This window comes from Bos taurus, chromosome 4, assembly GCF_002263795.3.
Source record: "Bos taurus isolate L1 Dominette 01449 registration number 42190680 breed Hereford chromosome 4, ARS-UCD2.0, whole genome shotgun sequence".
Taxonomy (NCBI): Eukaryota; Metazoa; Chordata; class Mammalia; order Artiodactyla; family Bovidae; genus Bos; species Bos taurus.
The window spans coordinates 64,588,859-64,610,538 of NC_037331.1; the positions used below are offsets into that span (position 1 = coordinate 64,588,859).

The following is a 21,680-nucleotide window of genomic DNA, read 5'->3' on the forward strand; positions in this document are numbered from 1 at the left end:
GTTGTGTCTGACTCTTTGGGATCGCATGGACTGTAGCCCACCAGGCTCCTCTGTCCATGGAATTCTCTAGGCAAGAATACTGGAATGGGTTGTCATTTCCTACTCCAGGGAATTCTTGAAGAGCAGTGGGAAAGGTCTTGTCCTCAGTACCTCAGTTTATCATCCATACTCCTTTAAAAAACAAAACTAGGGTATTTATCTGCTCCTAGAGTAATTCTTGGAGAAGGACATGGCAACCCACTCCAGTATTCTTGCCTAGAGAATCCCATGGACTGTAGCCTGGCAGGCTTCTCTGTCCATGGGGTTGCAAGAGTCGGACATGACTTAGCGACTAAACCACCACCACAGCACCACCAGAGTAATTCTTCCTGTCTAGTAAAAGAGTTTGCCTTCTTGTATTCCTTCTGCAGCCCTCTGTGGTGATTTTGGTGCTCTAAGTCTCATTGCCTGTCTTGGAACGCCTGTGGGCCATGAGACTGCTGTTCTCTATGGTCACAGCTGAACAAAGTACCTTCAACTGAAGCAGTGTTTGGTGATGTTGCTGGTCATGCTTTACTCTTTCCAATTAGGACCAAAAAGAATTAAAATCAGAAAAGAAGCAAAATTATTGATAATTTAGGAAACTGTTAGAAAGATGAAAGGTAGTTAGAAAGTGAGGGGCAAGGTCAGTCCTGGTATATGAGAACATTTTTGTTCCTGATTTCATAGTGGGGAAAAAAAAAGTGTGAATTTATTTTATAACTTGCTTCTTTGAGAAATAATGGTTTCATCATTAGATTTGTATTTTCCTTTCATATATATTGGGATAAATAAAAACATTTAATGGCTATAAACTGTTCACTCTAATTGTAGGATTATTTTTTGTTTCTTCTATTCTAATTGAATGATGTCTCTTCCCCCACCTCCAGGTTACGATCTTTGGTCAAACAGTTAGAGAGAGGGGAGGCTTCAGTGGTAGATCTCAAGAAGAATTTGGAATATGCAGCCTCCGTGCTTGAATCTGTGTACATTGATGAAACCAGGTGAGCTAAAATGGCAAGAAGTCGATGATAAATTTTCTATTATATGACTTTTTGAAATGTCCCACATGGCAAGTAGGTGGTAACATTCAAATGATTGGTTTGATTTGAGATTTAGTTTTCACAAATGGGGTAGATTTGGATATCACATATCCTCTGTACATCCTGATTTATAAAAGGATTACTAAATTTCTAATCAAATGTGGAGTTCTTGTGGAATTATTACATATTATTCATCTCAGCCTAAAAACTGCATTCAAGTTTTAATTCATGATGTCCATGTGTAAATGGAAGGTTTTGAAGGGTTGAAGAAGCATTTGTTTTCTTAAACACCCAATATTCCTCCCTCAATCCTTTGATATGTTATTGATTTTCTTAGAAGACTCTTTTCACTTGAATTATCCATAAGTACCAAAGCACTTCCAGTTACAAAAATTTGCTTTTCTTTGAAAAACATTGAATTGGTAAATATGAAAGGCTTTTCTTGGTTTTACCTAGTTCAGAGAAGCTCCACCATTAGTATTTTTGATGACTAACTTTTCTATGCCAAATTTCAATCTGATAGGATTTCCCAGTACTTTAAGAATTGTGTGGTTTAGTTTTTGGTGATACGCTTGGTTCCTAATTTAAGGAAATTTGATACCATGGTTTTTTTTGTTGTTGTTGTTTTTGTTTTTGTTTTTACTAAATGTTGTATATTTCTCCCTTACCTTCATTGAAGGATCTAAAGAAAAAAAAAAAAAACTCATTGACACCTGTTTTTACTGCTTGTTTTTAGTAGGGCTTAACATAAGTATAAAATACAACTTTTAAAGTTTTACAGTATTGTAATTTATTGCTGTTTATGTTCTGTTCTAGCCTAATCCATGATTAGGTCTGAAAAGTCTGCTAAGCACACATGCCAAATCACTATTCTCAAATAAAGAACTGAATTATTTAGGCAATTTTGCTTAAATTTAGACATTTAAGTTTCTGTAATGTCCTATCAAGCTAGAGAGGGTATTAGTATTTGCCATTTGGGTTTATTACTTCAGAAGACTGAGTTGATGTGATTTGAGTAATACTTTGCAAAGTCTTTTTTTTTTCTTTTTTAAAATTTAGTTTTATTGAGATGTAATTGACATGTAACATTGTAAAAGTTAAGGTATACAGTGTGTTGTTCTATTTATTTACTACCATAAGATTACCACTGTAGGGTTAACTAACATCTGTATCACATCACATAATTATTATTTATTTTTGTGGTGGGAACAGTTAAGATCTAAGATCTTCAGAGCTTTGAAGTTTGTAATACAGTATTGTTGTTTATCACTTTTTAAAATTTAATTTGTTTTAATTGGAGGATAATTACTTTACAATATTGTGATGGTTTTTGCCATACATCAACATAAATCTGCCACAGTGTTGTCTGTAGTTTTTAAGTGCCATTATTTTCAAACAAAATAATGTCACTTGGCCATCTATGAAATAAATCTTGTGGATGCATTTTAAATGAGAGGTTTAGATTCCAGTCAAATTCCACAAATCATCAAGGAATCACGATACTGGTTACACCTGAGTGCAGTGGATCAGGCCCACAGAGCCTGAGATGGAGACTGTTTGACCTTCTCCGACTCCTTTGTTCCTTTATCCAGTCTGGTAGAGAAAACCACCTTGAAACACAAATGCTGGGCTTTCACAAGCCTTGCCCAAAAAAGTACTGGATGTTTTTGTGGCCCACTTATTATGGGTTTTTTTGCACCTGTGTATTCAGGTGGGTTGGAGAGAAGGAACAGCTGCTTTGAACAGGGAGCTCTAACTTCAGATTTAATCTGTGTCGTGGTTCTGTTTCTTGGGTCCAGGCGACTCCTGGATACGGAGGATGAGCTCAGTGACATTCAGTCAGATGCAGTGCCTTCTGAGGTCCGAGACTGGCTGGCCTCCACCTTCACACGGCAGATGGGGATGATGCTCAGAAGAAGCGAGGAGAAGCCGCGGTTCAAGAGCATCGTCCATGCAGTGCAGGCTGGGATATTTGTGGAGAGGTAAAGATATCTGTCATTCAGTAACCAAAGCAGTGAAAGGGACACTGGTCTCTAATAACTCAAGACTTTGCTTTGATGTAGGTTTGGTATTTTTATAAATACTAAAAATTCTGGGTGGAAACAGTCTTGAATAAGAAGAGATGGAAAACGTATCTCTGCAGCATCATTAGCCCAAGCTTTTTGCCTTTGCTTGGAATTCTTTTTGTTCACATTAAGACTTAGTTTGAGTTCAGCCTCTGATTTTTAAAAAAAGACATATCTTATCATCATTATTTGACATACATGGATGATGTCTACATTGGAAACAGGTCCAAGATGCTTTGTGAGGGTATTGATCCAGGGAGAAGTTTAGTCAAGGGGTTTGAGTTCCCCATGACACTTTCCAATTTTGTAAGTCACTTTGCTCTTTGAAATTAAATCGCCCCCATCCCGAGAAATAGATTCCAGAAATTGATTTATTCTTCTTTTAATCCTTACTATACAATTAAGAGTTTTAGAAATGCTGTGGTTGGCTCAAAGTTTACCTGGGACATTTTTCTCTTTAGTTTTTGAGTTCTTTTAGTTCTCTTTTTGAGTTCTCTTTAATCTTTTAGTTCTAAACAAAAATCTTTTCTAAATGGGTCCCCCATAGGAGTTCTTTTTTCAGAATAAAATAATACATTACATACTATCTGTGCTACACTATAATTCACTTCCAGCCGAAGAGGAGACCCATTTTAATAACTTCATTTGGGTCACACAGACTTAATTTTTGTTTATTTGTTTCCAGTGGTTTACATGTTTGGGATTGCTTTAATTTCATTTGATTTGAACGTTTAAGCCCCTTGAATGACTATGAGAAAGGTTGTAAAATAAATTTTAGGTTCCTTGGGTTTATCAGATGATATGACTTCTTATTAATTGTCAATACTTGTGGCCTGCTAATTTTTCTTTGTAAGATATAATATTGTATTTTTTTTTCCTTCTGACTTTGCCAGAATGTATAGACGGACATCAAACATGGTTGGACTGAGCTATCCACCAGCTGTTATTGAAGCATTAAAGGTAATACCAATAAAAAAGTCTTACAATGTATATACTGCCCTATAAAAAGTTAAATTTGTTGTTAGAAAATGAGTTTTCATTTACAGTTCATTTATAGTTTTCCCAATCATTCCTGAATTTTTTCTTTCATTATCTTTTCTTATCTGTTCAGTAACAGTATTGCTAATTTTTAAGCCTTTGTACTGCCATTTAAAAAAAAAATATGGAATTCTGTGTAGTTTCATTTCTTTCTGCTCTCTTGGAGTAGTTTGGTGATCAGTACAGTGATCTAGCATAATGAGACTCAGTCTGACTTTGGCCATAGGAGATCAAATTTGTTCTGGTTATAAATGTCCAACATTAGGAGGAACTTTTGTGACCATAATTCTACCATTATCTTCTTACCTACTCTATGTACATTTTGTAGATGAAGAGACTAAGACTCAGTGAGACTAAAAAAAAGGCAGAGACAGAACTAAGGTTTGATACCAGAGTTATAGGCAGATAGATAGCTCTCAGTTACATTTTATGTGTGAAAGTACGTTCTCCAGAACCCTCGTCCTCTTCATGTATCCTACTGTTTCCCCAGAACGCTCACAAAACCTGAAAGTTCCATGGAAAGTCACAAAATGCTTGAGTTTAAAGAGTTTAAATCCTACAGAATGTCTCCCAATCAGACAAGCTCTTGGAATTGTATAGAATATCTCTAAAAGGCCTTGACAGTGAAAGTGTATGTCGCTCAGTTATGTCCGACTCTTTGCAACCCCATGGACTATATAGTCCATGGAATTCTCCAGGCCAGAATACTGGAGTGGGTAGTCTTTCCCTTCTCCAGAGTATCTTCCCAACCCAGGTATCGAACCCAGGTCTCCCTCATTGCAGGCAGATTCTTTACCAACTGAGCCACAAGGGAAGCCCTTGTGTAGATGTATTTTTGTATGTGTGTAGATTCAGGCTCACTGGTCTTTTAAATTTAGGGGCTGTGCTAAGGCCCAGGATCACGGAACTGGTTGACATTGCCTGGTGCCTACACACGGAGTCATGTCAGCTTAGTCAAAGAGGTTCCAACATTCTGACTCTCATTAAATAGGCTTCCCTGGTGACTCAGTGGTAAAGAATCCACCTGCCAATGCAAGAGACATGGATTTGATCCTTGGTCCAGGAAGATCCCCTGGAGAAGGAAATGGCAACTCACTCCAGTATTCTTGCCTGGGGAATTTCATGAACAGAGGAGCCTGACAGACTATAGTCCATGGGGCTGCAGAGAGTCAGACATGACTTAATGGCTGAAGAGCAACTACAAAGATATTTTAATCTTTCTCTGAAACCTGAAAAGTGTATCCCTGATAGAATTTTCAGAAGATAATTTAAATTCCCTATTCGCAGAATCAGATCAATTTAATGTCAAAAAAGAGCTCTTTAGGGCCAGTTTGATTCCCTTTCTCTTGTCTCAGGGACATTCACTAGCTGACTTTGGGAAACTCTGTATTCAGATTCTCAGTTCACCATTTTCTGTCTCTTGTCAAGTCATCTAGGACAGGAAGGGTGCTCAGGAAAGATACAGCAAGAAGACACATGTTTTCTCTCCCTCCTCTACAACCCCAACTCTAATGCTTAGTAAATCATTGTATAATTCACAGCAACATTTCTTATTTAATCTGTGAAACCACTTTATAAGATCTGATGTTTCATAACACCCACTGTGAAGTTGCATTGATTTTCATAATTGAATCTGAAACCTTCAGTGAAAGTCTTAGGAATGTTAAAAGCATCTTTTATCCTTAATTTCTTCCTTTATCGTGAAAATAAATACAGGTGGTTATATGGGTACTAAGAAATTTATGAAAATATTTCTTACAAATTGGAGCTTCTTTTCTATACAGAATGACTGAAGAAATGTGAAACAACCTGTGATGTGCGTGAATTGTTATTTTATGCTTGGGGAAAAGTAATTCTCAGAAGCACACATGTTGTCTTTTGGAGGGGAAAGTTACCTTGATGATTCAGAATGAATACTAACTGTGAATTGCTGCCCTTCTCCACACCTTTGCTAATACGTGCTGAAGGCTAAAGCTCTTGTTTCTCTTGGTTGTATGCTCTGTTTACTGTGGAAGTTCAAGACCTTTTTACAATGTAATATTTTTCTGTGTCCCTAGACTCTGGTTTTATTTTCAGTGGATTGGAGTTGAACTGGAGAGATGACATAGATTCTTTTTTTTTTACATAGTGGTTATTAGAAAAAGGTTATTTTTCACTCCGCTGCCAGCAATTTATATGGAATCGCTATTGTTTTCTTCTGTTACAGAAAATTTCCCAAAAGCCTGAGAGAATACAATTAATAAAATAATCATCCTGCTACTGTCATCTTAACCTTTGTGATTAATGTAAGAACATAGCACAAAATAACATTTAAGGAAGAGAATAATTAGCCACCACCAATCTCTAAATTTGAAATATGCTGCACTTTTATTCTTTTTATTTGTTTCCATGCAGTGAATACTAGCTTCTAATTTGGGTGGTTTTATCTCTAATCTTCTAAGGTGGGGTTATCAGAAATGGAGAATTGTGCTGTTCTTTAGAAGGGCATATGCTGTGTGACTCAGGAAGAGACACCCTGGACAGACTCCAGGTTTAAAGTGGGAGGAAATGAGGAGGTTCAGGCTTCCTTCACGTTAGACTAATAGGAAATTCACAGGACTAGTGCTTGGGCCAAATTTGCTAAGAAGAGAAGATTGGTTTAAGGCAGTTAAATTAGGTGCTTGTTAAAATGCATATTCCAGGCCACAAGCCAGGATTCTTCAGAATCCTCCACCAAAGAATCAACATTTTTTTCTGAGCACCCCAGGTGGTTCTAAAGAACACTGAAATTTGAGAATATGAGCTAAAGTCTCCCAAAAATGAGGGGCTAGAGAGACTATCCATCTCACAGTTTCTCACAGTATCCATCCTTCTGTTTCTCTAAGGTCTAATATTCAGAATAAATCTTGACTTTTTACTATGATTATCTCTTCATTTCCAGTGATAGCTTTTTTTCTTCTTTTATTCATTTAAGTGAAGAGGATTAAAAATAGTCAGATGTGTCCAAATGTTTTCCTACCTACTGAGTTGTCAGTGGACTTTTCTTTAGGACTATTAGCTAGACAATGGCTGTCATATGACAGTGCCAATTTTGGTAGCCAAGGTGAACCTTAGGGCTTCCTTGATAGTTCAGTCGGTGAAGAATCTGCCTGCAATGCAGGAGACCCCTGTTCGATTGCTAGGTTGTGAAGATTTGCTGGAGAAGGGATAGGCTACCCACTCCAGTATTCTTGGACTTCCCTTGTGGCTCAACTGGTAAAGAATCCGCCTGCATTGCAGGAGACCTGGGTTTGACCCCTTGTTGGGAAGATTCCCTGGAGAAGGGAAAGGCCACTCCAGTATTCTGGCCTGGAGAAGTCCATGGACTGTATAGTTCATGGGGTCACAAAGAGTTGGACACAACTGAGCAACTTTCACTTTAAAGGTGAACCTTGGGTCTTGGATTAATCTTAAATGGCTCCGTGGTCTGTGGCCTAGGCACTCTTGCGGGTATTTAGGGCCTAAGGCTTGGGTCACAGCACATATTCACTGAGTTTACAATGTCATCTGTCAGTAATGCTATCACTGGGGCATCAGTGGAGTTATTGCCTGGTATTGGCATTAGACACTTCATTTCATCTCTCTAGGGTGGCCATCTATGAAACTGGAGAAAGTTTTTAGGGTTATAAGGGTTTGCAAATGTGTATCAACAGTTCCTACTGTGCCTGGCACAGAAAATGTTTAGCCCTTGTGGCTCTTTACTTTTTATAATGGAGGAGAAATTATTGAAGGCTAAGGTGAGGTTTACTACTAAATGTGAATTGAAACAATCTGTTTGAAACCTTTCTGGGAATGTTTGGTTTTCCCTATATACAGTTGGTTTCCCTGTGCCCTGGTGTCCATGAGAGAGACCCTTCATGATCTCAGGGTGATCTTCATGACTGAGATCTTTGGAGAGGAACAGGATTGGGATGGATAGATGATGTTGGAATGCAGTGAAGGCTGATGTGGGAGTCAATGGGTCCAGCAGTTTCTGAAAGCCAAGATCTCTTCCAGGAGACCATCTGACACCTAGCTTAGGTTCAGTGTGGTCTCACATGCATCCTTATTGGCATGCTCACGGCAGTACACTTTCCTTAACCACTGAAATAAAACTCTTGATATGCTGAGAAACCAAATGACTATTGCTTTAATTATTTCTTAAGCAGCCTTTGTTTATAACATCCACAAGTAGCTATATATAAGTCAAAGACATATTTGACAGTGTTTACCTATATTTTGAAGTCACTATTTTATGGACAAATAAAACTCTGAACTTTAAGAGTAGAGTGTGAGGAGTGTGTTCAGCTTAGCTCTTAGTTTTATATTTTCCAGTAAAGTGACTTACAGATTTGAGGACTCGGTCCTCAGATCAGTGACTCCAGAAGTGATAACATTTTTCCATCCCGTGAAATGAAGGCTTTGTCCTTGGTTTCAGCTTAGCAGATTAGATTCTTGAGGTGACACATTGTTTTGCATTCTTCATCATGCAAGTTTCTGAACACTTTTAAGTGCATTAGCATTCTCCACAATGGACTAAGAGGAAGTCAGTAGATGGTATCACAGGGTTGGTTAGGGGTAGGAAAGTTATTGTGAAGTCAGTTAAAATTTTGGAATTCAGCAGAAGTAGTGGAAGGTTCAGAGAAGGCAATGGCAACCCACTCCAGTACTGTTGCCTGGAAAAGCCCATGGACGGAGGAGCCTGGTAGGCTGCAGTCCATGGGGTCTCAGAGTCAGACACGACTGAGCGACTTCTCTTTCACTTTTCAGTTTCATGCACTGGAGAAGGAAATGGCAACCCACTCCATTGTTCTTGCCTGGAGAATCCCAGGGATGGGGGAGCCTGGTGGGCTGCCATCTATGGGGTCGCACAGAGTCAGACACAACTGGAGTGACTTAGCAGCAGCAGCAGCTGCAATGGAAGGTTAATGGAAAGAGCCTGAGTTTAAACTTCAGTTGAACATGTGTTTGTGTTTTTGCCCCACATGTATTCCTAACACTTGCCTTCTATGAATCTTAGGGAAATTAGCTAACTTCTCAGTTTTCTCATTTGTGAGATATGACTGATAATACCTACCACTAGACTTGTCTTCGGAGAAGGCAATGGCACCCCAATCCAGTACGCTTGCCTGGAAAATCCCATGGGGAGGAGCCTGGTAGGCTGCAGTCCATGGGGTCACAGAGAGTCAGACACAACTGAGCGACCTCACTTTCACTTTTCACTTTCATGCATTGGAGAAGGAAATGGCAACCCACTCCAGTGTTCTTGCCTGGAGAATCCCAGGGATGGGGTGGCCTCGTGGGCTGCTGTCTCTGGGGTCGCACAGAGTCGGACATGACTGAAGCGACTTAGCAGCAGCAGACTTGTCTTCAGGATGAGTTATGTATTTATCATTGATCATAATGCCTAGGTAGGTACCCAGTAAATTATAGCTCTTGTTATTACTAATAAGGCTATTTCATATTTTATCAGCAAATGCTATGTAGGATTGCCATATTGGAAAAAGTTTGAGAGGGGAAACAGTATTAGAGTCTTAGATTGTGAATTACCAAGTTAGGGCTACAGGCTAACCCCAAAGTAGGGAGATAAGTGTAAGTGGTTATCAACTAATGAATTCTTTCTTTCTGCCCTTACCTGTAGGATGTGGACAAGTGGTCCTTTGATGTCTTTTCCCTCAATGAAGCCAGTGGGGACCATGCACTGAAATTCATTTTCTATGAGTTACTCACTCGATATGATCTGATCAGCCGTTTCAAGGTCAGTGTCTAATTAAAACAAAACAAAACAACTGCACATATTTGTCCAGCCTTGCAGGACTTTTGGGCTAAGACCAAGAGAATCCTTCTAATGTAGACTGAAAGCTGCTCTGGGGTGACATGTTCAGAAAGCCACTGCCACAGACCCCACACTGAGGGGAGCTTTCATTATTCCCTTGCCTGGTGAGCTCATCAATAAGGGAGAGACTGGAGCCACCTATTTAGATCCCAGTCTTCCTAGAAGTACAGCTGGAAGTCTGAACCAGACCTACCTGCCTGCTCTGCCTACAGTTCTCCTTTCAGCCAGACTCTGTGTACTAATGACCACCACCAGCAAAGAGACAGGAATGGAGATAGAGTGTGCATTTATTGTCTCCATGAACTTCTCTTTCGGCCACTTGGCTCAAATTCACACAAATACTCTCACTTATCATCTATGATAGATCATTGATATTTCCCAGCCATTTATGTTTTAAATTAATTCTTCAACTTTAAGAGCATGAGCCCATTCCAGTGTTCCACCTCCTCAGCCTTCTAATTCCACAGATTCTGGAGGTGGGGTCCTATTCTCTAGAGAACCTGAGCTTTATCTGCTGGCACTGCCGTATCATGCCCCTCACATTTCTCTCATCAACGAATGAGTCTCCGGAAGCAGGTCTTTTTCTGTATAAAGTATCAATTTGTCTGGGCAGCATGATTCTTTATCACTTTCCTAAGGACTGCACATTTGGGAGCGTGTTTATTACATAGTTATTAGCACTTTATGACAATGGTCTTTAATTTCTTTTGCATCAGAAGCCTGTTTGACACTCAAAGGCTAATACCATGTCTGGTAGACCAGACACTAGAATGAGATTCAGGAGATCACCTGGATCCTGATGTCAGTTCTGACCCAGTAGCTATGTGACCTTGAGCAATGACCTTTACCTTTCTGTGACGATCCCATCTGGGAAAAGACATTGCTTTCCTAGAAGGGATAGAACTCACTATGCCAGTCCAATGATTTCAATAAGAGCAATAACTATGAATCTTATGCTTTCTTACAACAAAATTTCCAGTGGTGTATTACAAAATACCTGGTCAAACATCAGGTCTACCCAAAGTTATATGATCCCCACCTAACTCTAGTTCTCAAGAACTGGCATCATTCACACTTACCTCTGTGTAAGGAACATTTTGAAGCAAGACTTAGTTACATCATGGACAGGTTTCAGGATTTCAGAAGAATTCTAGGCACCAGCAGAGGTGGTGAGCAGGAGGACTAGCCATGTTACAACCTCCAGATGGATGCTAGGCAGCTTGGCAAGGGCTGGATGGACAACCTGCTAGAGGGGAGTATAGAGCTCTCATGCTCCACTCATGCCCACCAGGAATCCTGGATTTGCTTTTAAAGTCCCTTATATTAAGGAGAAAGAGTAAATGGCCACTTTTTCAAGTTTCCTCTCTCTCCACCCGAAACTCATTTCATTCTCTTCTTGTTTAGGAGCTACTGGTCACGATCAAAGAGGAGGAGGGGCGATGATGGGTTAGGAGTCGGGACCAATCCCATTTTATTGGCCCCTGTCCTGGAATAAAGTTTTCATCCTGTCAGCTTAATGTCTTGGGTTTTATTTTGTCAGGCATACATGCTGGAAGATGAAAACAAAACACAACAAAACAGTATTCAGATAGCTTGAGGAAGAGGATGGTGGGGGAGAGTCATATTTCTCTTGATCTATTACTGTGGTTCATTTCATAAGATCAAAAGGCAGATCTTTCACTGACTGAGCCAGTGGAGAATGGGACATGAACTGGTCTCATTGGACACTCCCATCATCAAACTGATGCATAATTGCAGGCTTTTAAGGCTTATGTTTTTAAAATAGAAATATTATAGATTGGAAAAGAATAAAAACAAATCTGAATGAAATAGACTAGTAATTTCAGAGTCTTGGAGACTTGACAAAGAAATTGTTTTTCAAAAATTTTGTTTTATCTATTTTGGGGAATTTTGTTTGTTTCTGCTATTTATTAAAATAAATTAGAAAGAAGCCTGTTTAAAGATCCAGTGGATGCTCAAGACCTCAAAAGAAGCTCCAGTACACATGCACACACCTTTATCTAGCATTTCAGTGGCCCATAGCTCGCCAATGAACAGCTCAAAGAATCTAAGTTCATTGGATCTTCAATTTAAAAAGATAATGAATTAATCTCTCACATCTGAAAGGCTATATTTAAATTTTTTTAATCCACAGATAGTAAATATGGAGCAATGTTCCCAAGGAAGAACATAATACGGATTCTCATGAAGCACTTATTTTTTTCTTATGAATGTGATTTCTAGTCTCCTGGAACACATACTTTATTTTTCCCCCAATCTTACAATTGATAATCTACCCTAAACCAAGGAATTGATCCAGAAAACTAATACAATGAATGTTTTCCAAGGCCCCTTATTTTGTATAGGCATTTTGCAGTTGTTCACTTTCTGCCAAATAGAAAAAGAAGGTATGTATATTACCCATATTTGAGAAAGAAAGCAGCTAGGATAACTGGAAATATTTTTCCAGATTGCAAGGCACCAGTAAGTTGGGCTTCCCAGGTGGCGCAACTGGTAAAGAATCTGCCTGCCAATGCAGGAGACGCTAGAGACAGGGGTTCGATCCCTGGGTTGGAAAGATCCCCTGGAGTAGGAAATGGCAATCCACTCCAGTGTTCTGGCTTGGAGAATTCCATGGACAGAAGAGCTTGATGAACTACAGTCCATGGGGTTGCAAATAGTCGGATGCAACTGAGCGACTGAGCATAATAATAAGTTGCCAAGTAATACACACAAGAACACAACTTGTTTCTGTTATAGAACAGACTATCATTTGTAGTTTGTTTTTTTTCTCAACTGTCCAGTGTACCCATCATTCCTTCTAAAGGGTGCCGTTTTCAGAAGGCTTGCATTTGTTTTACAATCTTTTTATAACTTAAATCTTTGTGTACTTTATGTTTTCCCACAAGTAAATAAGATGCTGCATAGTATTTGTTCATTTATTTCTTAACAAACAAAGACTTGAACCTTTGTCTGAGATTTAAGTGAACATCTGCCTTTTGCCCTCAATGGCCTTGAGATGATCCTGTCATTACCCTGGGCCTCTGAACTGGAGAACAAAGAACAATTTGCAGGGCAGACCAGAGACTTCCTGTTTTATTTTCAAATTATCCAATACTTTGTTCAGTGATTTTCATTAACTTTGAAAAATTCTTGTGTCCTTGTGTGCTCTTTTAATGCTTTCAGAAAGAAGTAGCTAGAATACCTTAGACTTTTTTGGTCTCTCAAAGCTACTAAATCACTAGCCAATTAACCTTGCCACTCTCTTTCAGATCCCCATTTCTGCACTTGTCTCATTTGTGGAGGCCCTGGAAGTGGGATACAGCAAGCACAAAAATCCTTACCATAATTTGATGCACGCTGCTGACGTCACACAGACTGTGCATTACCTTCTCTATAAGACGGGAGTAGCAGTAAGTACAGATAGGAACTCAGATTACACAAAGATGTGACGGTGACTTTTGTTTTTAATTGGAGGCTGTTTCTATTCTGGTGAGGTTTAGCCCGCAAGAAATGTATTGTTTTACAGACTTCCTATTCCCCAATAATTATCTAACCCAATCATGGAGAGTGTTGGAATTCCTTATTGCCTGTGACTTTTTCTGCATCCTGGACTTGATGAAAAAAAAAAAAAATCCGGTAGTAACTTGTATCCTTACTAGGCTATGGCCAAATTAAATATAATTTCTATAACTAAATATGCATTTCCAGATATAGAGAGTGGTACTATTAATCTCTTGCTGTGTTCAATCACATTGATATCCATGCATGCGGAAATTGAATTGAATATACTCGGGAATCATATTATACACAATTTGCTTTTGGTTTAAACCAATAGATCTTTTTTACAAGGGCTGTGGTTATTCCCATCTTATTTATTATGTGCATTTGATTTTTTCGAACCTAAAGGTCAAGCTTCACCTCTAACCATTTGGAAATTTCTTGCTTTGATCCAACATTTTAGCTCTTTAGATATTTTTGAATCTCTGATCTATAACTCATTGTTTTAACAAACCTACTCAATTTTGTCATGTACTTCTTGCCCTCTTTGCCTTAATATAAACTATTCATTTTAAAGACACTGCTGTTAGTGACAGTTAGATCTCTGTAGTAAATCTTTATGCCTTTTTACTTTGAAATCTTCTTCACAATTGACATTGGGATAGACATTTAGGGGGTGTGGTTATTAATTAACCCATAAACCCAGTACACATTTGTTATCTTTTCTGCTAGGGCATGTTGAGAGGCTTGGTCTAATATCTCATATTAAATGTGGAATACAGTGGGAGGAGTGTGGGCTCTGGAGCTAGATATAGTTGGGTATAAATCCTTACATAATTGCTTATTAGGTTTGTGACCTATGATAAATTGCTTGAATCTCTGAGTCAAGATTTCCTCATTTCTAAAATTGTGAAAAATATTCTGTCTTGTGGAAGTACTGTGACAGTTGGGAATACAGTATCAAAAGTATGAATGCTCTCTCTATCTCATAAAGAAAGCTCAACAGTTAGGAATTGTTCTTATTTAAACTCTGTAAGATTGCCCTTAACCTCTCAGCAGTTTTCATGTTTTCTTTATTATAAAGTCAATTATAAAAACAGTATATAAAAAGGTGTTTTAAAAATTTTAGAAACTCTACATAGGAACCTTGTATAATATGATAAAGGGTTTTTGCCCCAAATTTAGAGCAGATATCAGTTTATGGTGGTTCCATGAAATCAAGGAGCAAAACAGGAATCCAACATTAATATTGCTAGTGAGCACTTTTCTGGAGATTCTCAATCAGTGCAGTATGGTATCTGCAAAAATTGAAGAAGCTTTCTATGAAAATAATTTGATGATCTGTCAAAAATAAACCCAAAACCCTATAAATTATTAGATCAAGTAAAAGGCTTAGTAAGATATGGATAAAGTAACTGTCTTATACACTGTTTCCCAACATACATTCCCAACAGTTTTTAAAAAACCTACAAATTACCCATGAAGAACTTCAAAATTAATGAAAAGGAAACTGAAATTAAAGGGCACGAAAATAATGTTTAAATAAGTGAAGAAATATACCATGTTTTTAATTGAAAGCCTCAATATGAAACAGATGTTAATTTTTCTCAAACTCATCTTTATAAATTCAGAGCAATACCAGTAAAAATTCTGAAAGGATTTAGCATACAAAATAATAAGCTGAGTCTAAAATTTACGTAAAATAGATATTTAAGAACCATAGAAAAAACACTTTTGAAAAAGACAGTGTGTGTGATGGGGTAGTTCTTACTCTACTAGATGTTAAAATATCTGCTAAAGCTATAGTAAAGCAATGTATACAGTGTGCAAAAGTAGACAAATATATCCATGGAATTGATTGAAGTTTTAAAAACTGAACCCAAATATCGATTGAGCACTTACCTATGTGCCACGTACTTTATAAGAGGATGAGGGTGCATTGTAGCTCTTAGAGAACTTGCATTCTGGTAAGAAGTTACAGGTAAAAGACCAATGAAAAAGTAAAGAAGAAAATATCGCTAGTATTCTGCAGAGGATTAGAACAGGGGACCCACACAGGGTAAATTAAGTTTTATTAGATAGGAAAGGCATCTTTCCAGAAGTAATATTTAATCTGAGACAGTTGTGATTTTAGGCTTGAGTCATGCTAAGAGCTGAAGGAAGGTATGCCAGTGGAATTAGGGCAGGATTAGTCAACTTCCTCATGACTGGAGGGAGTCAATTGTACGCACTTCCAGTTATAAAATAAAAAATCATGAGAATGTAACGTACAGACCAAGTTGGCTTTGTAGGCTTGGCTAATGGGTCTCAGTGTTATGCTAAGTGCAGTGTGAGCCAGTTAAAGCATTTTGCCATGGGAGTGTGATGATCTGGTAAAGGCTAGACAAGGATTACTGTGAAGAATGGGTCTTGAGGCATCATGTTGGAAGAGTGTGCAGAAGTCTCCTGGAAAGATGATGGTAGTTTGGACGAGAAAGGACCTTCCTGGGGTATAGAGACCAAATGTCCTGTTGCTGAGGTAGACTTGAAAGAATTGGATGGTATAAAAGGATTTCAGATACTAAGGAAGGGAATCAAGAGGACAGATTAGATTTTTGGTTGGATAAACAAGGTTGATGAGAGAAGCTTTCAGGGAAGGGGAGTCAAGAGTTTTGATTCAGACATGTTGAATTTAAGATCTTTATGAGATATCATTGTGGAGATGTTAAGCAGGAAGAAAACCAAAGAGGTCTAGAGTTCTGGGGAGGAGTCAGGGATGGACAAGGAGATTAGGCTCTCAGGGGCATATCAATATTATTTAAGGACATGAAACCAGATGACATGGTCTAAAGAAAGGGTGTGAATAGAGAAACAGAGGCACTGTGAAGTGAGTCCTGGAGCAGTCTAAAGTTTAAAATGGAGCTCATTACTTCACCATTTTAGTTTGGATAGTTTCCTTTAGAGGATATCATTTGATTAACCACTCAATTAACATTCAAAGTAACTTGAGATTTTTTTGAGAAACTCGGCCTTGGAGATTTTATATGGCCCTTGTTCATCCAGATCATTTACAACTATAATATATATTTCAAAAATGGTGTGTGCAAAAACAATAAAATGAGGACAAAGAATTAGAGCCAACAATAGTAACTGAAAAAGAGTAGCCAGTATCATTGGGACAAAACCCATGACAGTGTGAGGTTATGGAAGCCAAGGAAAAGAGCTCCAAAGGAGAGCTGTGACTTGTGTGCAACTTGCTGAAAGGTTGAGTGGGATGAGGACAGAGAAGCTACCACTGCCTTTGGCAACATTGGGAGTCATTGGTGCCCTTGTCAGGATCAGTCCCCGTGGTTTGCTGGGGATGGAACATGGACTGACGTATGACAAGGACAGACCTGCAGGTGAGAAAGTGAGGACCCGTCTATAGAAAACACTAGTAGAGGGAAAATTACTTGGTTCCGAAAATGTTTGGGGGACAGTTCATTTGGGGGGAAAAAAAAAGCAATGGTTTTTATCCTACTTGAAATCATTCACCAAATATCAGACAAATGAATTAAAGATGTGAGCATAAATTTTTGATTATATTAGAAGAAAATATGAAGTTATGTTTATAACCTTGAAAAAGAAAATCCTTTCTCAAGCCTCAAAACATGAGTTATATAACAAAATATTGATTATTTTGAGTACATGAAAATGAAAACCTGTAGGATAAAAAAAAAATCACTGTAATTAAGTCAGTACTTGAGGAACATATGTAGAGATCAAGGATTAAGATCCAGATTATATAAATCAACAAGAAAGTGGTACAAACCCAGTGGGCAAATAGGAGGAAACACACTGAGTTAATGTTGTCCTATCGCCAAGTCTCTGTCATGAGCTGAATTTTGTCCCCTTTCCCTAATCTCCAGTGCCTCGGAACGTGACTCTGTTTGGAGATAGGGCACTTAAAGAGGTAATTTAGGTAGATGAAGGGCATTCCTTATAAGAAAAGATTAAGACACAGACATGTAGATGCCCTGAGGAAAGAGCATGTGAGGACATGGGGAAGGGAGTCCTCTGCAAGGTGGAAAAGAGCTGTCACCACAAACCAACCCTCCTAAAACCTTCATCTTGGACTACTAGCCTCCATAATTCTGAGAAAATAAATTTCTGTTATTTAAACTGCTTGGTTGGTGACGCTTTTATATATCAGCTGTAGCAAACTAATACAGTGGCAGAGCCAGGATTTGGTCTCAGTCTGACTTCTAACATTTAAATACTTCATGCATTTAAATGTTAATATTTAGCCATGCTTCTGCAATGCTGGTGGCGAAAAAAAAGCCCTGACATTCTTATACCTTAGTATGCTCGTGTGGTGAGGATTAAAATGGATATGAAAATATACTTTGAAATCATCTGTTTGACATATACGTAGTTAGCACCTACTGCATTCAGTGTACTATGGAGACATAAAGGTGAATCATAGGCAGTCTTTTTAGCCATCTGGAAAAACTCCCAAGCACTTATGCTAATGTAAGTTATCATTAACATAGATTAACATAGATGTTATTTCATAGCAGCCAATGATCATGACTTACTGCATACTATTCTTGAATGAGCTCATTTGCCATTGCATTTTCATTATCAATTCAGGCCATATTCAGAATAATTCTTAAATATAGAAACTACTTCCTGCCCACTCTCTCTTAGAAACGCAGCTCAAAACAAACTTCTTTCATTGCAAGCTTACGAAAACAGTAGGAAGCATTCTGATGAATGGAGAGCATATTGTGACTCTAACCTTTCATTACAAACCAAGTGGGAGAAAATGGTTGAAATCATTTCAGTTTTATAAACTATAAGACACATAGGGAATGAAAATATCCCATTGATAAAGCGATGTCTGGGCTTCAGCATCCACCGTGTTACTCATTGTAATCTGTTTATATTACTCATTATTGCTTAGTCTAGATGCCTAGTGAGGCTTGAATCTTTTCATCATGATTTTGCTCACATCTAAGAGAAAATCCTTGAACAGAATTAGACTGAAGAGTTGTTGATTGAATAGATATGAATCAGACTCCGAGCTCCAGTCTGCTTTTGAGTTAGATCACAAGATTTCAAACTCCAAGCCTATCCTTTGTCCCATTGATTGCTTTTATTAGGCAAGGTGCCATTAATTTTTCTTTTGCTTTTTTTTTTAAGAAAAGAGAAATGTGTATCTTGTTTTTTTGATTATAAATGGCATTATCATATTTATAAGGGACACACTAAGGACATGTAAACAGCATCCTGGTTAAAGAGTGCTAAGTAATTTTATTAGGGTTTATGGTCAGTATAATTTTGGGCCCCATGACCTCTGCCCTCTGATGTCACATTTTTTAATACATTATATTAAATAGCAAAAGGGGTTCTGCAGATACAGAAGGGTGCTAATCAGAGGACCTTAAAATAGGGAGTTGATCCTGGATTCTCCAGTTGGGCCCAGTGTAATCACATGAGTCCTTAAAACTCATGAAGTGTGTCAGGGGACTTCCCTGATGGATCATTGGTTAAGACTTCCCTTTCCAGTTCAGGGGGTGTGGGTTTGATCCCTGGTCAGGGAGCTAAGATTTCAGATGCCTCATGGCCGAAAAAAACCCAAAAGGAAACAGAAGCAGTATTGTGGTAAATTCAATAAAGACTTTAAAAATAGTCCACATCAAAAAAAAAAAAAATCTTTAAAAAAAGAAATGTGGCAGAAGGAAGGTGAGCAGGACTCCATCAGCTGTTGCTGACTTGAAGATGGAGGTGCCAAGTGGAAAGCATGGAAAGGAAATGAATTCTGCCAATGCCCTGAAGGCACCTGGAAATGTGTTTTCCACAGAGCTTCCAGAAAGGAACATAGCCTGCCCACGCCTTGGTTCAGCCCTGTGAGATCTTCACCAGAAAATCCAGCCGCACGATGATGGCTTCTGACCTACCGAACCCATAGGAGTGTGTGCCTTCCATGGGTGGTAATCAGTTAAGGGAGCAAGAGAAAACCGATAGATGGAAACAGACTACTAAAGAAACTCTGTCGTTCACCTGTTGAAGTTACAACTTGCTAATAATGTCTCCTCTGGCAATGACAAATTATCCATGTCTTTTCCTTCAGGTTTTCACAGCCCGCTACTTGTTCCCCACTCCCAGCCCACAAACAAGCAGGGCTTGCTCTCCTGAGTCATACACAACATAATTCAAAATCCACCTTTACCCATTGGCAAGGCATCCCTGTCGTCGAATTAGTTGGGACACTCATATTTTGTAGACGGAAATTCTGGAAAGGTCTGTTACTCACACCTTGTCACAGTTTGATAAATCTGGAATACAATTATCGCGGGAATTAAATTTCTGACTTCTTATGGTTTGTCATAAACCTTTGGGATTGACAGTATTGAATTTGGATGAAGCAAGGAAATCTGAGCTATATTGAAATATGAAACTATATTGAAATATGAATATTTCCCACAAAATAGCTTTTCCCACTCTCTGTTTCCAATAATGCTACCCTCTAATGCCACCCACCATTTTTTTAACCACTCAGGCTAGGAATGTCAGGATCTTTATTTTTTTTTAATTTAAATTTATTTGTTTATTTTAATTGGCAAATAATTGCTTCACAATGTTGTGATGGTTTTTGCCATACATCAATATGAATTTGCATAGGTATACATGTGTCCCCTCCATCGTAAACCCCCCTTCCCACTTCGCTCCCAACCCTGTCCCTCCAGGATCATCTTTAATGCAACCTCCTTTGGATTGCAACCTCTTCGTGGCCACCTGCATTCAGTGAGCTGATCAGCTGTAAGGATTCTAGTTCCATACCATCTGTTCATCCTATAAGGACTTTTCAATCCAAAAGTAGAGGTCTTACTTCTTTCCTTTGTACTCTCTGCTTTCCTATCTCTTTCTCAATAGCATGCTGAACATATTATCTTTTGCATGTAAACTTCACTGCCTAATAGACCTGATTTGTATTCTTCATCCTGGCTTTTAATGCCTGTCATCACAGGGCCCTAATCAACCCTCACTCCTGCTCCACTGGGCTTCTCTCACAGCTCAGTTGGTAAAGAAGCTGCCTGCAATGCAGGAGACCCTGGTTCAATTCCTGGGTCAGAAAGATCTGCTGGAGAAGGGATAGGCTACCCACTCCAGTATTCTTGGGCTTCCCTTGTGGCTCAGCTGGTAAAGAATCCGCCTGAAATGCAAGAGACCCCAATTCGATCCCTGGATCAGGAAGATCCCCTGGAAAACGGAAAGGTTATCCACTCCAGTATTCTGGCCTGGAGAATTCCATGGACTATATAGTCCATGGGGTCACAAAGAGTCAGACAGGACTAAGTGACCTTCACTTTCACTTTCACTTTCCTGCTCCACTAAAGGGAATCATTTCCTTACTTACAATGAATCAGCTTTTGCCACTGGTACGTTTGTTCATTCTGAAAATGCCTGATTCCATCCTTGCTCAGTCCAGGCTTCATTATGTGTTTAATTGTTTGTTGTATGTTCATTTAATAGTTGTTGGTTTTGATTTATTAGAAGTAAGTTATACTTAAGATATAATTTTGTCAGTATATTTGGATAAGGAGAGGAGTTACACTGATATTTGTGAGAACTGTGATTGCGTAGTTATTTAGACACGTTCTGCTGGTTGAACTGAGGCTCTGTGATTCAGCTGGTACACTGTCTCCCATTCATAATCTTATCTTAAAATGTTAAATTATTAACTTGACATGAGCTTGGAGAAAGAGATATGTTGGTGGGGGGGAGATAGGTGGAGGAAGTTAGGATAAATAAGCAGGGACAGGGTGTTAGGGAGGAAAAGAAAGACATTGCCAAAATAAGAAAAATATATGTGAATGAAAAATATCAAGAATATTTGTAATATAAATTCATAACTATGCAATTTTATGAAAAACTGAGTAAACATATAAACAGTGACCCAAAGGAATAGTGACTTAGAGAATATAAAGTAAGAACTCTGAAGTGTGTGGCTTGTCTCAGGACTAGCCTTGGGACCTTGGGTGAGTTACTGGACCTCTCCTAGCCTCAGTTTTCTCATCTATGAAGTGGGGATGAAGAGTACCTACCTATATGGAGTTGTGTGTATTGCATGAGTTTCTTTGTGTAAACAGGCGAACACAAAGGGAAGCTCCCTTAAGTGTTAACCCTGAGGAGGATGTCCTTGTTGCTTTCAGGATA

General features: G+C 38.6%; 1 protein-coding gene across 6 annotated transcripts in view; it reads left to right on the forward strand.

The window, feature by feature from the left end:
• PDE1C (phosphodiesterase 1C) overlaps positions 1-21,680 on the forward strand; it is a 540,295-nt gene that overhangs the window by 411,666 nt on the left and 106,949 nt on the right. For all 6 annotated transcript variants that reach the window (XM_024991087.2, XM_024991083.2, XM_024991084.2 and 3 more), the window contains exons 4-8: positions 909-1,022; positions 2,861-3,043; positions 4,021-4,087; positions 9,804-9,920; positions 13,271-13,411. In XM_024991087.2, coding sequence (XP_024846855.1) covers positions 909-1,022; positions 2,861-3,043; positions 4,021-4,087; positions 9,804-9,920; positions 13,271-13,411 — 622 coding nt within the window. The remainder of the gene's footprint in view (positions 1-908; positions 1,023-2,860; positions 3,044-4,020; positions 4,088-9,803; positions 9,921-13,270; positions 13,412-21,680) is intronic.